The sequence below is a fragment of the Trachurus trachurus genome (assembly GCF_905171665.1).
Source record: "Trachurus trachurus genome assembly, chromosome: 14".
NCBI lineage: Eukaryota > Metazoa > Chordata > Actinopteri > Carangiformes > Carangidae > Trachurus > Trachurus trachurus.
In genome coordinates, this window is record NC_139903.1 from 30001881 (window position 1) to 30016011 (window position 14131).

The window sequence follows — 14131 nt, forward strand, 5'->3', positions numbered from 1 at the left end:
GTAAAACAGGTCGGAAAAACACGAGTGGGTTGCCTGAAACGCTACAAAGTCGTAAGTTGTGACTTGAAGCTGTAATTTACGATTTCAAAAGCCTGCCTGGAACGCAGCATTAGCGAAAACGACCGGACCACTTACTTCTGCTTTAATAGCATTTCTTTCTGAGGCAGAACTTTTCTCTGCAGCCACAAAACCCCTGAACAACAGTTAACCTGCACTCACACACCCACAGCGTACTGAGACACAGAACACCTTGTTTTCAGTTTTACCACTAAAACAAAGCAGCAAACAACGACATGACTCTGTCAAGCCTAAAATACTGGACAATTATTTTTCTGATCATGTGTGTTTGTTTGGTCAGAATATTTCTTTATTCTTATGTATTTTATTTTGTTTTAATGTTATCAGTAGCAGTAGTAGAAGGTTTTTATTTATTATTTTTTAATTTATTTTATGCAATTTTCTATCCTTTTATGACCTGAACAGTTATTTACTCCTTTCTTTCTACTTTTATTTTTCTGCATTCTCTCATCTTCTTTTTTATCCTCTCTGGTGTTTCCTCACTTTAGAGTGTTGAGTGTAAGATGATGTTTCCTCTGTATTTTTATTTCTCAAAGTTTTTAACATATGTTTGTGTGAATGTGCGTGGGAGTATGTTTGTTAGAGGGGGGGTATTTACTCTGTATCTACCGTTTTATGTAAAGCACTTTCTGCTGCTTCTCGTTGCATAAAGTGCTCTATAAATAAAGTTTGATTGATTGGCAGTAGTATTATGGACGACAGTATACAAATTATATGAGATATTGGGAGGTGGGAGGTGGGAAAGGTCTTAAGTCAAACTTGAATAATGGGTACACAACTAGTGTGTGTGTGTTTTCACCATAGCATAGAAAAGTTTGTTTCTCTCTTCAACCACAACACCTGTGAGGACTCACCTGCTCATTAGAATGATCTAATGATCTGACCACACAGTGACCTGCAGCAGCAGCAGCTCCTCAGCTTTCAGACCTCAGAGGCACAATTCAATTTTAATGGGTCCGAGTGTGTAATGGAGCCACAGCGTCGACTCTGAGCCAACGTGGCCAAAGGTAAGTGGACACCTGACCCGAGCACCGCTCTCTGGGACGTACGGGGACGGAAGCAGCTGCTCCGTCTTCCTGAGGCTACTGTAGTGAGGCAGGTGCAGACGGTGAGGACCAATCAGAGAGCTCACCCAGCTGACTGTGCTGCGCTGCAGTGGTGCCTCAACTCAACTCAAACTTTATTTATAAAGCACTTTAAAAACAACCAACGGTGACCAAAGCGCTGTATAGATTAGGGATGGGCATCGATTTTCGAATATTCGAATAGTCGTTAAACCATAAAAAATCGAATAGTTCATCATATCTGGAAAAAAAAAAAAATTGTATTACTGGCGCCTTCCGCACGGGGGCAGTGTAGCGTTTGATGATACACAGTATGGCGGGCTAGATGCCAAGCTGTAGATGAAGAAATAGAGGAACAAGAACCTGCTTTCAATCGGCTTTCAATCACTCCTTCAAATTTCTCTTTCTTTCTTCCTTTTTTTTTTTAAATTGTCGCAAATACACCACCGCCACAGCAGAGTCCTGCACTGGGTCGGGTAGGCTACTCGTGAGTAAACTACAGATAACTATCTTGCTCAGTATCTACTCTTTGCACCTCGGTGACGGACCACAGCGTGTTTTCCCGCAGCATCATGTAACTCAGATGACAGAATAACAACAGTCTCAGGACAGATCAGTGGTCGCTGTTGCCGCTGTGTTTTTAAAACTAGCGGGTTTGATTCTCGTGTCGGACGTCGCGCTCGAGTGCTAGTGGAAAAGCAAAAAAAAAAAAAAAAAAGTGTGTCTCACTCCGCTGGGCTTATAAAACAACACTGATGATGTAGCCCATAAATTTAACAGGAGTCACTGGACATACTGCGCCGTAATGTATACGAACTGTGGAAGTTTGAATAGTCAAAATACAGAAAGTTATCAAGACGTGAACTGTATGTTGCAGTGTAAAAAAAAAAAAAATGTCTGAAATGCACATCCCTAAAGATCAGTGCAATAGAATACTTACTACATGGTATTAAAATACCGTAAAATAAAAATTGCAATAGAATACAAACTATGAATAAACATGGCCCAACCAGGTGTCAGACAGCAGCAGATCAATCAGCATCACGAGCAGTTGAACTTAACTGCTCGCACTCACTCTGTAGCTAACTGCTGTCACTTCTGTGTCTGCAGCAGAAACATCACTCAAAGGATCTGGAATCTGTCACAAAATGTTCCATTTGTGCTTGTAATATTTTAACTTAGGAGGCCACTGTGCTCAGAGTGCTCTCAACTTTTCTCTCTATATTATTGTATGTTTAATTGTGTTCTAACTGTTTCCTAATTTTTTAACAGAATATTTAACTGTGTTTTTAATGAAATATGTATTCCTCTTACAGTGAGCCAAAGGCAATTTTCCACGATGGTGGACAATAAAGTTTTACTGTATTGTAGGTATTGTACTGTAGTAAGAGAAGTTAGTCTGGAGCCTTTGAGGGGATAAGAAAAAATAAATAAATAAAAGTCTTCTGTTTACTTTTCGGGGCATATCACATTTATAATACTATGTGGAATTAAAAATACACTAGTGTGTAATACCTCAATCACACTGCTTGTTGTCTGTCTATAATGGTCAGTAGTAGCCTATGTTCATATTCTGTATACTGTAGCCTACACCATTAGACCTGCCCATCAAACACTGTTAAGTTGAGTCTCTGACACTTGACGCTCTGGACTCACATGCTCAACACTGTTTAAATATTCAAGTGTCAGCAGTTACTGAGTGGTAATAATAAAAATGCCAACTTTATTCAAACCTATGAAGAGACACACAGCTGAGAGAGTGTCAAGGTTTGTTATCAAAAAAAAGTTAATGGAGTTTTGAGTGGAGTTTTGTCACAGCTGGAACAGAACCTAACACCCACTGACACACACCACCATCACTCATCATCTGATCATCCTCATGATCCTAATCAACACACACACCCCCACCCCACCCACCCCCCTCAGGAGAACCCTGACAAGTTCGTGACAGTGACAACCAGACCCCGGTTCCTCGGACCCAGACTCAGGCTTTGTTTTGATCCTGTCAGCGCCCCGTGATGTCATGATGTGACACGCGCACACACACACCTGTCGGTTAGCATGGTGATGCGGAAGTTGTGATGAGAAATGAACGGTTATCTGTGTCGGTGTCGGTAGCAGGTGAACGGGGGGGGGGTCTCACCTTGCAGGGGAACGGCAGCGTGGAGGCCACCTTCTCCATGGCCAGGTTCCGGATGCTGGGGGACAGCGGTCCGCGGCAGGTCGGACAGCAGCTCAGCTTCTGACGGCACTGGTTACACACCAGGTGACCCGCCTGACACTGGAGGATGGGCGGCAGGACGTAGTCGAAACACACCGGGCACTCGAACAGCGCCGTGAGCTCCGTGGACTGCCCCGGCAGCGCGGCCAGGGGCAGCGACACTGCGGAGGAAGGGACAGCAGAACCAGAACCAGACCCGGACATGGAGCTCACCCCGGCGGCGGTAGCAGCAGCCGCCGCCGCCGCAGCAGCAGCAGCAGCAGCAGCAGCCGCGGCGGCAGCAGCTGCGCCTCCCGAGCCTCCGTGCTTCCCTCCGCCTGCTTTCCCGCCGGCCCCGAGTCCTCCACCTCCGGCTCCGGCTGAGGACGGACGGCTCATGGCTTCAGACTGCGGTCCGAGCGGCGCGGTCACATCCACCACCGTCTACTACCCGGACGTCCCTCCAGGACCCCGGAGACACAACATGGCGGCTGTTAGTTTGTATCGCCTGCCGTCGGCTGCCATTGGCCCAGCACACCGATGATTGACAGGACGCTAAGCCAATCAGAGAACCGAGTCGTGTCATTACGTAATCTTTGGCAGCGAAGTGGAAGAGGTAAAGATAAATAAAAGACCACGAGATAAAACCGGTTCTTCATCAACTGTGTCTATTTATTCGCCTTTATTTTCATTAAACATAAATACACTAAATGGTGGTACGTACCTATTCCCAACACGTGGACAAAACATGTACTGGCAGTGACACATTAGTTGAAAATGTTAATCCTATACTTTTTTATTGAACCTTTAGCTGCTAGTGCAACACAGGGATTCAATTTTACAGAGAGGAACTAGATTTTAAATCCTTTAGCTATGTGTGAAGTGGTCCAGAGTGGCCACGGGAGATTCAGGAGAGTTCCCAGTGGGCTGCTGACCTGTTGGGCTGGTGTTGTGGTTGTGTGGTTGTGTGTTGTGGCATCTTCAGGGTAATAATAATAGCCTAATAATAATAATAATAATAATAATAATAATAATAGCCTAATAATACAATCAAATGTATGCTTCCACCCTCCAAAATCGCGAAAGTGGTTTGGTCCATACAGCCTGGCACTCGCTGGAAGTTTGATGAAGGAGAAGATGTGAGAGGGCAGAGAATGACCAGGGGGTCAGCTGGACCAGATTGAAAAGAAAAAAGATGCCGCTGGAGGATGATGCAACCAAAATGAACAGACATGTTTTTATCGGGCGAGCTGAGAGGTATTGAAAGGCGATGGTGAAGCTGCTAATTTTAGGGAGAGATGACCCATCAACAAAATGTCAAGTCAAATATGATTTGTAGTCCCACATTCCAGTCCCCCGCAAACGTCATTTGAAGAAAAAGCTAAATTGAAGACATTTTAAAGTAAAACCACCTGTGTGCAGTAAAACATCTTCATCCCACACATTTTAGTAGACGATTAGCCAAATAATAGCCTAGTGATTAACGATTTAATTGTCTTTTTCTGATAATTTCATGCCACTATTATAGTAGGCTAGTTTAATAGCCTACACCTTATGAAGAGAAGAGCTATTGGCTTTGCAGCTTAAAGCAGAAGTAAGCAGAATATTTGTGTTAATATAAGTTTTAAATAGTTATATCTTCCGACCGCAATCACTTACATAGAGTGTTTGGTCTGAAACACGGGTCTGTCAGTCACTCTGCTCTGCTGTAAGCCGAGGAGAAAACTTTCCTTGTATCCTACAACCCTTATCCAATGAGGAGAGAGAACGGCATAAAGGGGCGGTCCTCTCTGTGTGTGCAGCCAAGGGATGCGCGTGAATGTGGTGACGTAGGGACGAGGACCAATAGATCCATGACGAGGGCGGGGGCTGCTAACTCCATCGGCTGACAAGAAGTTAGCCAAAACGACCGGATCACTTACTTCTGCTTTCATGTCAATATTGTCAAATATTAGAAATCAAGCTCCTCGAGATAATCAGTTTGTGACGCTCCACTCAAGTGTCATTAAACCATAGCAGAAGAAAAAGGCCCAACGTGATCACAAACCTCAACGAGGAAAGTGTGATGGAAATATGACATTTCAGGCCTAATTGCGATCAGATTATGATGTCAAAATTGTGACAGGCCTGCCATCAAGCCTTCCAATGCCCTGCTGACCCAGATAACACAGAAATGAGCACTGGGAAGACCAGGAGCACTGAGGACGGAGCAGACGTATTTGAATTAATAGCTAAAGCACATACACACAAAGCCCAAGTGAAAACTAGAGTCTATCCAAACGTTTAAAAGCTTATGATCTAAATAGACAGATAGCTATACTGTGAAATTTGAGTGTCTTTTTGCTAAGATCAAATCAAATAAGTAATTTGTCCCTCTTTTTAGCATGAGTTTATGATGTAGATTAAAAAATAAACATCTCTGACAGAAAACCACAATAGCCTAATATTAATGTAGTTTTTATATTTTCAACATTGATGTTGTTGAATTAGTTTTATTACATAAACTCAGGGTACTGCACATGAAAACATAAAAAACTGAAATCATTAAATCTCATTCAAAGGGACACAATCTGAACCAGCGATACAAATTGACACTTCTTATCTAAACCTCTGTGTCTCCCTCTAGTGGAGCTCCGGGTGACACTACACCTCCTTGTTTCCTTGTGTAGGACGCTAACAGCCCAGGGGCCACGAGGTCAGAGGGGCTCTGGGACCTGTACCCTGTTTGTTTGTTTGTTTTCTTTTCTTTTCTTTTCTTTTGATCCTTGTCCCGTTTCAGAAAGCGGGTTTAGTGAAAACACAGAGTTAGTTGACTCATAGCTGATGCTCTGGGTTTTAGGTTTCACAAAGTTCAGCTTGCCTGTTGTTTCAGCTCCACCACCACCCAGCATCCACCCTCAGGCTCCAGGGGGGTTCAAATATGTCCTCATTGCTTCCGTGAATATTTAATGAAATCCTTTTCAGGGAGTGATGAGCTCAGAGCCCAGATACCAAACTCTACTGAAGCTGCAATAAATCATTGTCTGAACTATATTTTAGTTGCTTCCAAGTTCATTTTGTGCCTGTTGGGTTACATCTTCATGCACAAACACACATATATATCGTGCACCCTGCATACAAAAGCTGTTCTCAACTAGAGAGTCTCAGTATGGCCTCAGGGGGACCTGCATTTTAAACAAACCAAAAGCAAGGACAAATACTAATGCATTTCTGTTATTGGAGTAAAATTATGGAATAGCCTTGACAATGAATTAAAATCATGCACAACTATTACCCAATTTAAAAGGATGTTTAAAATCAATGTATTGAATAAATATTTAACACTAGGATAAAGTAAGTTAATTATTATTACTAAATGGTGGTTCTGCTTGTTTTGTTTTGATACTATTCACTTTACTTACTCTACTCTTCCAGTGTAATCTTCCTACAAATTTTGTTTTGTTTTGTTATTGTAATTTTTCTTCCTGTAAATAGGGTAGGCATTAATAAGCTTTGCTTCTGCCTTCGCCCATATTGTGGAATGTTTACTGAATAGGCTAATAATAAACCTTTTTTTTTTTTTTTTTTTTTTTTTTTTGCCATGTCGGCTTGTTTTTTCTTTTGCAGCTGCTAGGCTACTGTGTTGTTTTTGGAGGGTTTTTTTTTCGGTTTGAAAAACTCCACTGAAGCAGGAAGATCGAGCCTTTTTTTCTGCTTGTTGCCATGGTGAATCATGTTATCTGTGTTCTGTTGATGGGCTTTTTTATCTCATCTTACACAAGCTTAACTCAGGGTCAAATTAACTCAGAATTGATTGAATTGACTGTTGTCACTCTGAAACAGAGTTTGAGAGCTCAGGGTTAGTCAAGCCAGAGTTCAGGTTTGTTAATCCTGCATGTATTGCAAAATATAGAACAGAACAAACCCCAAATAAAGAACACATAGTTTAAAGGAGTAATATCTAATATAATATAATATAATATAATAGACCAGCTAAATACACTTGAGCTCACTGAGCTCTGCCCTGTTCAGGTGAGCTGAGACACATCTTTCTCAGGGTGGGGGTGGGGTGTATTGTTGTGGTGTGGTTTCTGTTGGCCGGTTCAGTGCAGCTCTGGCCCCTGGCCCACCTGGAAGCTCCTTACTGTTATTTCCAGGAGGACATGAAGTTGGCTGACGGCAACGACGCAGCTCAATTAACCTTCAGTCACCCTCAGGCCCAGTGCACAAAAGGCTTTTTGAAGAAAGAAGACAAATGAGGAGGAGGAGGAGGAGGAGGAGGAGGAGGAGGAGGAGGAGGAGGAGGAGGAGGAGGAGGAGAATCACTGGCTTTAAAGAAGTGCCAGTTTTTGAAGCTCTGACTGGAATTAGGGTCAAAACTCAACACACTAAACATGAATGTAGCTCCACATGTCTGACTGTCGGCCAACAAACCATCTGCAGGTTTAGTTAAATACACAACTGTTCTTCTTTAAAGGTGTACAGAAAAGAAAATTGAATTTGAGCACACTTTGGGTCATAAAATTAATGTGATAACTCATCTTTCAGACGTTGTAGGCCAAACTTTGTGCAAAATTCTATTTTTGAGTAAATCCGGGATGAAAGTGTGTATTTTTTTTTCCGCATTGGATAATGCAGGCGCACGGATTATACGTCAGCCTGTACACGATTCACCAGCCACTGATATTGGATCCGTACTCCGTCATTCAAACGTCTGAGACACGCACACACACACGGAGCTCAGGCTCGCCCCAAGCTTTGAATATCCCGCCCGCTCGATAACGACCAATCAAATTCGTTTTCCTCACTCGGGTAAACTCGTGTTGCAGCTCGTGACAACTCGGCGCGACAAACAGGACAAACGGCCATTTCTGTACACCTTTAATTCTATAGTCTAATTTTCAGTTTGATACTTTTCACTGTTCAGTTTATTCACACAATATGTCCCCGTCAATCTAATCAACATATAGCAATGTCTGGCTCATAAAGGTGTTTATGTATTTATGCTCATATCATACACATGTTACATTTATAAATACAAACAGCACAAAAAAAAATCAGCTACATTTGGTCTTTAGTACTTTTCAGATTAAAAAAAAACAAGTTTTCCTAATGACCTGTGTAAATATTTTTGAATGTAAAATAAAGACACTCTGATGCTTTTCCTTTAATGTTTTCTTATTCCCTACTATCTTGATAAAACAGAGCGATCAGATCAAACAGGGAGATGAAGCTGCGTTAAGAAGAAAAGAGGAGGTGTTGAGGTTCAGACTCCTTTGACTTCATCACCGCGGCAACTGTCGGCCAATTATTTCCTGCTAATCCGTTAATCTCCTCTTCATGTCCTTGCTTCACTCCTCAAACTTTATCATTTATCATTTTTTCCACACGACTCCGATCACAAGCTGTTCCCAGTGAGCGAGTCTGATTCAAACAACAGAGGTCAAAGGTCAAACGTTCCTCATCATGTTCATCTCCAGTGAACTATGACACTGAAGGACCAGTCGTATATTCAGAGGAGGTTCCCACAGGTCCACACCAGCTCACCTCACCATGACCTTGGGGTGGAGGTAGAGCCGGACATCCAGCAGTTATACAGTTGGTGGTTTGGTCCATTTTGAAATGTCTGTGGGCAAGATGGGCTACTGAATCCAAAGTTTGCTCCACTCCACAAGCCCTGGATGATTATGTGTGAGTGGGCATCAGTGGTTGTTGATGACAAGAACAACACTATGCAGTGGCGGCCTGTTAATAGGGGGCACTAGGGCGCCGCCCCCATCAGAATTTCAGGAAAAAAAGTATAGCACATAAATTACATAAAAAAAGTAATTACCACGTCTATTCAGTGTTCACTCATACAATGGGTTTGACCTTTACATTTTTAAGCCTTTCCATTCCATATTGGGTTTATTCTGGGTTGTTTTATACATTTAAATAGCGAGGGGCGCCAGCCAAATGAGTGTGTATGTATTTTGTATGTATGGATTTTTCCCCTTTCCTGTGAGATGTAAATCATGTCTAATAGTTGCACTGATTGTTACCTTACAATTTTTTCCCTGCTCTTCTACATGCATAGGTTTTTTATTGATATTATATACATCTATGGCACTGTATGTTCATACAGTTCTATCAGAGCATGTTTTTTGGATATTACTGAAGCTTTATGGCTTGATGACTTATTGAATGGGTTGATATCTATTGATATTGATTGTGATGTCCCCTGTTATTCTTTTCTTTACTATATTTTATTTTTTTGTCTCTAGAATACCTGTGAAGGCTGCTGTTGTTGTATTACTGCTGCACTTTATCTCTCATTGGTTCATGGCTGACGGTATCACATGACTTGGTCACATGTCTCTGATCATCAGCCACACAGGATTTAAAACACCTGTGCTAATCAGTTGGTTCAGATCCTGATGAAGACTGTTCCAGTCGAAACGCGTTGATCCCTGTTAAATAAAGGATTTTTAACTACACCTCAGAGTGCCTCGGACCCATCAGTTTTAGACCGCCTTTTACTCTTTACCACCATTTGCACCAGGACGGTCTGCTTGCTGTGTTTTATCTTCAGTTTTTCCTCAATCCTGTGTCCTTGAAGAGCACCTGAGCGGTTCATCCACCCTCACCCAGGGCAGCACTCACATTTTTTCTATTGTTCGAGTGTGTATGTATGTTCTGGCTTCCATGTGACCTCATGCTGGTCTCTAATTGGTTACTTAAAGCAGAAGTAAGCAATATTTTTGTGTTAATATAAGTCTTAAATAGTTATATCTTCCAACGGCAATCACTTACATAGAGTGTTTGGTCTGAAACACGGGTCTGTCAGTCACTCTGCTCTGCTGTAAGCCGAGGAGAAAACTTTCCTTGTATCCTACAACCTTTATCCAATGAGGAGAGAGAACGGCATGAAGGGCTGTGTGTGCAGCCAAGGGATGCGCGTGAATGTGGTGACGTAGGGACGAGGACCAATAGATCCATGACGAGGGCCGGGGCTGCTAACTCCATCGGCTGACAAGACGTTATGGTGCGTTCAAGGCAACCTGTAACTCGTGTTTTTCCGACCTGTGAAGTCGTACCAGTTTGATCTGGTACGAGTTCACGGGTCGGAAGTTACGAGTGGCCGTTATAGTGACTTTCACAGGTAAAACAGGTGCAACAGGTCGGAAAACCACGAGTGGGTTGCCTGGAACGCTACAAAGTCGTAAGTCATGACTTGAAGCTGTAACTTACGGTTTCAAAAGCCTGCCTGGAACGCAGCATTAGCCAAAACGACCGGATCGCTTACTTCTGCTTTAAGCAGCTCTCTGCGCCTGTGGCGAATCAGCGCGTTTGGGTCATTTTTCATCCAATCGGATTGATTCATGAGCGTCAATCAAAGTCACACCCCTGGCAGCGGAGACGTGCCTATCACTCAAACAGCGACAGACGCGCCTGCGTGCACATGGAGCAGACAGACACAACAACAACGACAAGACAGGAGACAATGCTCTTTATTTATCTTTATCGCCCCCCAAATGTTTATAGCACCAGCCGCCACTGACACTATGTACACTGCTACTTTATTAGGTACACCTGTTCAACTGCACACATGGATATCTAATATGGAAGCCACTCGATGCATTTAGACATATAGGCTAGACATGGCGAAGATGATCTGCTGAAGTTCTAACTGAGAATAGGAAATGTACAGAAAAGGGTGATTTGAGTCACTTTCAATGTGGTATATTTGTTGGTGCCAGATGGACTGAGTATTTTAGAAACTGCTTAGCTACTGGGATTTTCACACAACCTCCTCTAGGGTTTAAAGAAAAAAGAGAAAATATCAGTGAGCGGCAGTTCTCTGTGAGAAAATCCCTTGCTGATGCTTGAGGTCGAGAATGGTCAGACTGGATGGAGGTGATAAAAAAGCAACAGTAACTCTAATAGCCACTCGATACGACTGAGGTCGGCAAAAGAGCACCTCTGAACCACAACATCTTGAACCTTGGAGCAGATACAGCAGCAGGAGACCACAGCAGCTACCGCTCCAATCAGCTAACAACAGGAAACTGAGGCTACCGTTCACATGGGAACCAATGCTGGACAACAGAAGGAGATAAAATCATGCCTGGTCTGATGAATCGTGATTTCTGCTGCAACATTTGGATGGTCAGGTCAGAATTAGGTGTAAACAACATAAAAGTATAGATCAATCCTGTCTTGTGTTAGCGGTCCAGGCTGCTGGTGTGGTAACAGTGTGGGGCATTACATATATTTTGGCCCAATTCAACTGAGCATCATTTAAAGTCCCTCTCCAACGACCCTTTTTGGTTATTTTAAAGCATTCTCTGTGGTCTTTAAATTGTGATTATGAAGTTTTTAGCCAAAATCACAAATACTGTGCCATTTCCCAGAGGTCTTCTTCTGCACAGCACCAGCAGCTCATTAGCAATGCGCCTCTGAGTGGTGGGCGGAGACTGCGCTGCTCTGCACCCACCCAGCCACCCCCTATATGTCCAGCTGAACAAGGGGCTGACTGACAGAGATGAAAGTGTCCACAGTGTACACAGGGAATGTAAACGGAGCCCATTTACCTCATTGTACATAAAAAGAACCTGAACATATGATAGGAATCTCCTTTGATACAGTTAAAGGGATCTCTGAGTTACAGGGGGTCTCGGCGTAGCAGAGCATGTCCATATAAAGGTTGCAAATGGATACCAACTGTCTTTGTAACAAAAAGACACACCAAAAAACATCCAAATACCTCCATGCTGCTCGTATAGTGCTCGGTTAGTGGACATGCACTGCTACGCCGAGACCCCCTGTAACTCAGAGAAGCCACGGAGGACTGAAACTTCTCCCAGCCCTTAGTCGACATGAGGGTGAGTAGACAATGAGTGAAATTTGAATTTTGGGTGAACTATCCCTTTAAGGGAAGTGCTAATAGCTGGTTTACTGAGGACAGACAGGGGAATCAAACCCATTTAAGACTCAGTTCCCGTTCATCTGACATCCTCACTGAAGCTTTACGGTCACTTTGCCTGAGACATTATTTTTCCGCTATGTATTCTACATTAAGGTCAGTGTGACAGCTGTGACGACTGACTGGATCTATAATTGATAGAAACTTGAGCTGGACCTGGAGACAACACCAGGAGGAAGGTAGGAGCAGGTGAAGGTGTGTGAGCGGGTGTGTCCGGTTGATGGGGGGTTAAGTAGTCGACACCTGCTGTGTTCAAGGTACAAGCTGATTTTGGTTCCTGTCACAAAGGACTCAGATGAACTGTTTGAACTTGTTTGTTAATAATTAACCCACTGAACACGCTCACTGACGTTCAATTACAGACCTTGTTGGTCCGGATACACAGGGACAGGGGGGAGGGGGTTCTCCTTCACTCTTATAGACACAGTGAGGAGGTTTAAATATACCTTCTCATTCATCAGCTGCTGTAACTATCTAAATCTCACAATTTCATGCATTAAAATGTTTTTTTTTCTTCTTCACATGTTTTAGTTTTATATAGTTTCTGGTTTGGACTCAGAACACATTTGAACTGATGACCTGATGAAATGTAGCTGAGGCTGCAGCCAGAAAAACCTTCAGAAATGAGTCAGATAATTAATTAATCACCACAATCATCTATCTATAATTACCACGTTATCTCAGGGTTTGGAGTTTTGTTATCCTGAGACAACAGAATAAAACTTTACTTGTGATGTGGCCTTTCTCAGAGATGGACAGAGTACTCGACCCCAGTACTTGAGTAAGAGTACAAATTCTACTGGTCAAAATTTACTCCGTTACAAGTAAAAGTAGCTCAGTCGACATGTTACTCGAGTAAGAGTAAAAAAGTACTTGCTTTTAAAGGTACTTAAGTATCCAAAAGTACATGCTTTTAAATGTAGGCTACTTTAAGTAAGAGTAAGAGTAAATTCCTTATTTTTCACATCAATGAATTACTATAATTTTTTCTAAATGAATTTAAGGACCTTTTAACTCTTGTTTCTGAGAATTAATTATTTTAAAACCACCTGGACTGATGTGCTGCTTTTAGATAAACACAGCTTGTGTCCAATAGTATTTTAGAACAAAAAAAAAGAGCAGACCTGAAAGTAATGAGTACTTTTCAGCCTTCCTAGAAATTAAAGGGACAACGAGGAGTTTCTATTTGGTTATAAAAAAGTCTCACGTTAATGTGGATGAATCTCCGCTACCCACACTTGGTTAATGGCTCCATTTTCGATAAATATATAGTTTTGTCTCTATCGTTATTTTGTTATTTTAATTAATGGTGGAGATGCTGGGCGAGCCGACCAGCGTTTCCTTACTTTCGGTTTTGCGGACGCTCATGAGAATAACGCCGCCATATTGCCGTTTATGGTCGGAACTACGACGGTAACTGAACCTCTTTGAACCTCTGACTTTAATTCTTGATGCATGAAAACATGAGTCTGTCTTGCGCCGGTCGAAGAATTCTACGGTGCGCGGAGGCTCATAAATGTAGTGTGAAAACGCTTCGCTTTTCCAAAACTCCTCGTTGTCCCTTTAACTCGAGTAAAAGTAAAAAATATTTGTCTTGGAAATGTATTCAAGTAAGAGTAATAAGTACCAAAGAAATCTAATACTCAAGTAAAGTACAAATCCTCTGGATATGTACTTAAGTACAGTACTCAAGTAAATTTACTCCGTTACTGTCCACCACTGGCCTTTCTCAGCTTCTGTGCTTCAAGGTTCTTTAAAATCTAACTGATGAACAGTGTTCTTCATGTTGTCCAGCCTGTGTGGCACTAATGACCCCTCATACACCAGAGACCACCGCACTACAGC

General features: G+C 42.5%; 2 protein-coding genes across 2 annotated transcripts in view; one reads left to right on the forward strand and one right to left on the reverse strand.

Annotated features, from left to right (window-relative positions):
• Positions 1-3793, reverse strand: part of siah2l (seven in absentia homolog 2-like) — a 35739-nt gene extending 31946 nt beyond the window's left edge. The window contains exon 1 of the mRNA XM_083987169.1: positions 3286-3793. Within this exon, the coding sequence (XP_083843295.1) occupies positions 3286-3741 (456 nt within the window). The 5' untranslated portion in view covers positions 3742-3793. The remainder of the gene's footprint in view (positions 1-3285) is intronic.
• LOC310997455 (neuronal acetylcholine receptor subunit alpha-10-like) overlaps positions 1-14131 on the forward strand; it is a gene marked incomplete at both ends in the record, with an annotated part of 54706 nt that overhangs the window by 19277 nt on the left and 21298 nt on the right. The window lies entirely within an intron of this gene.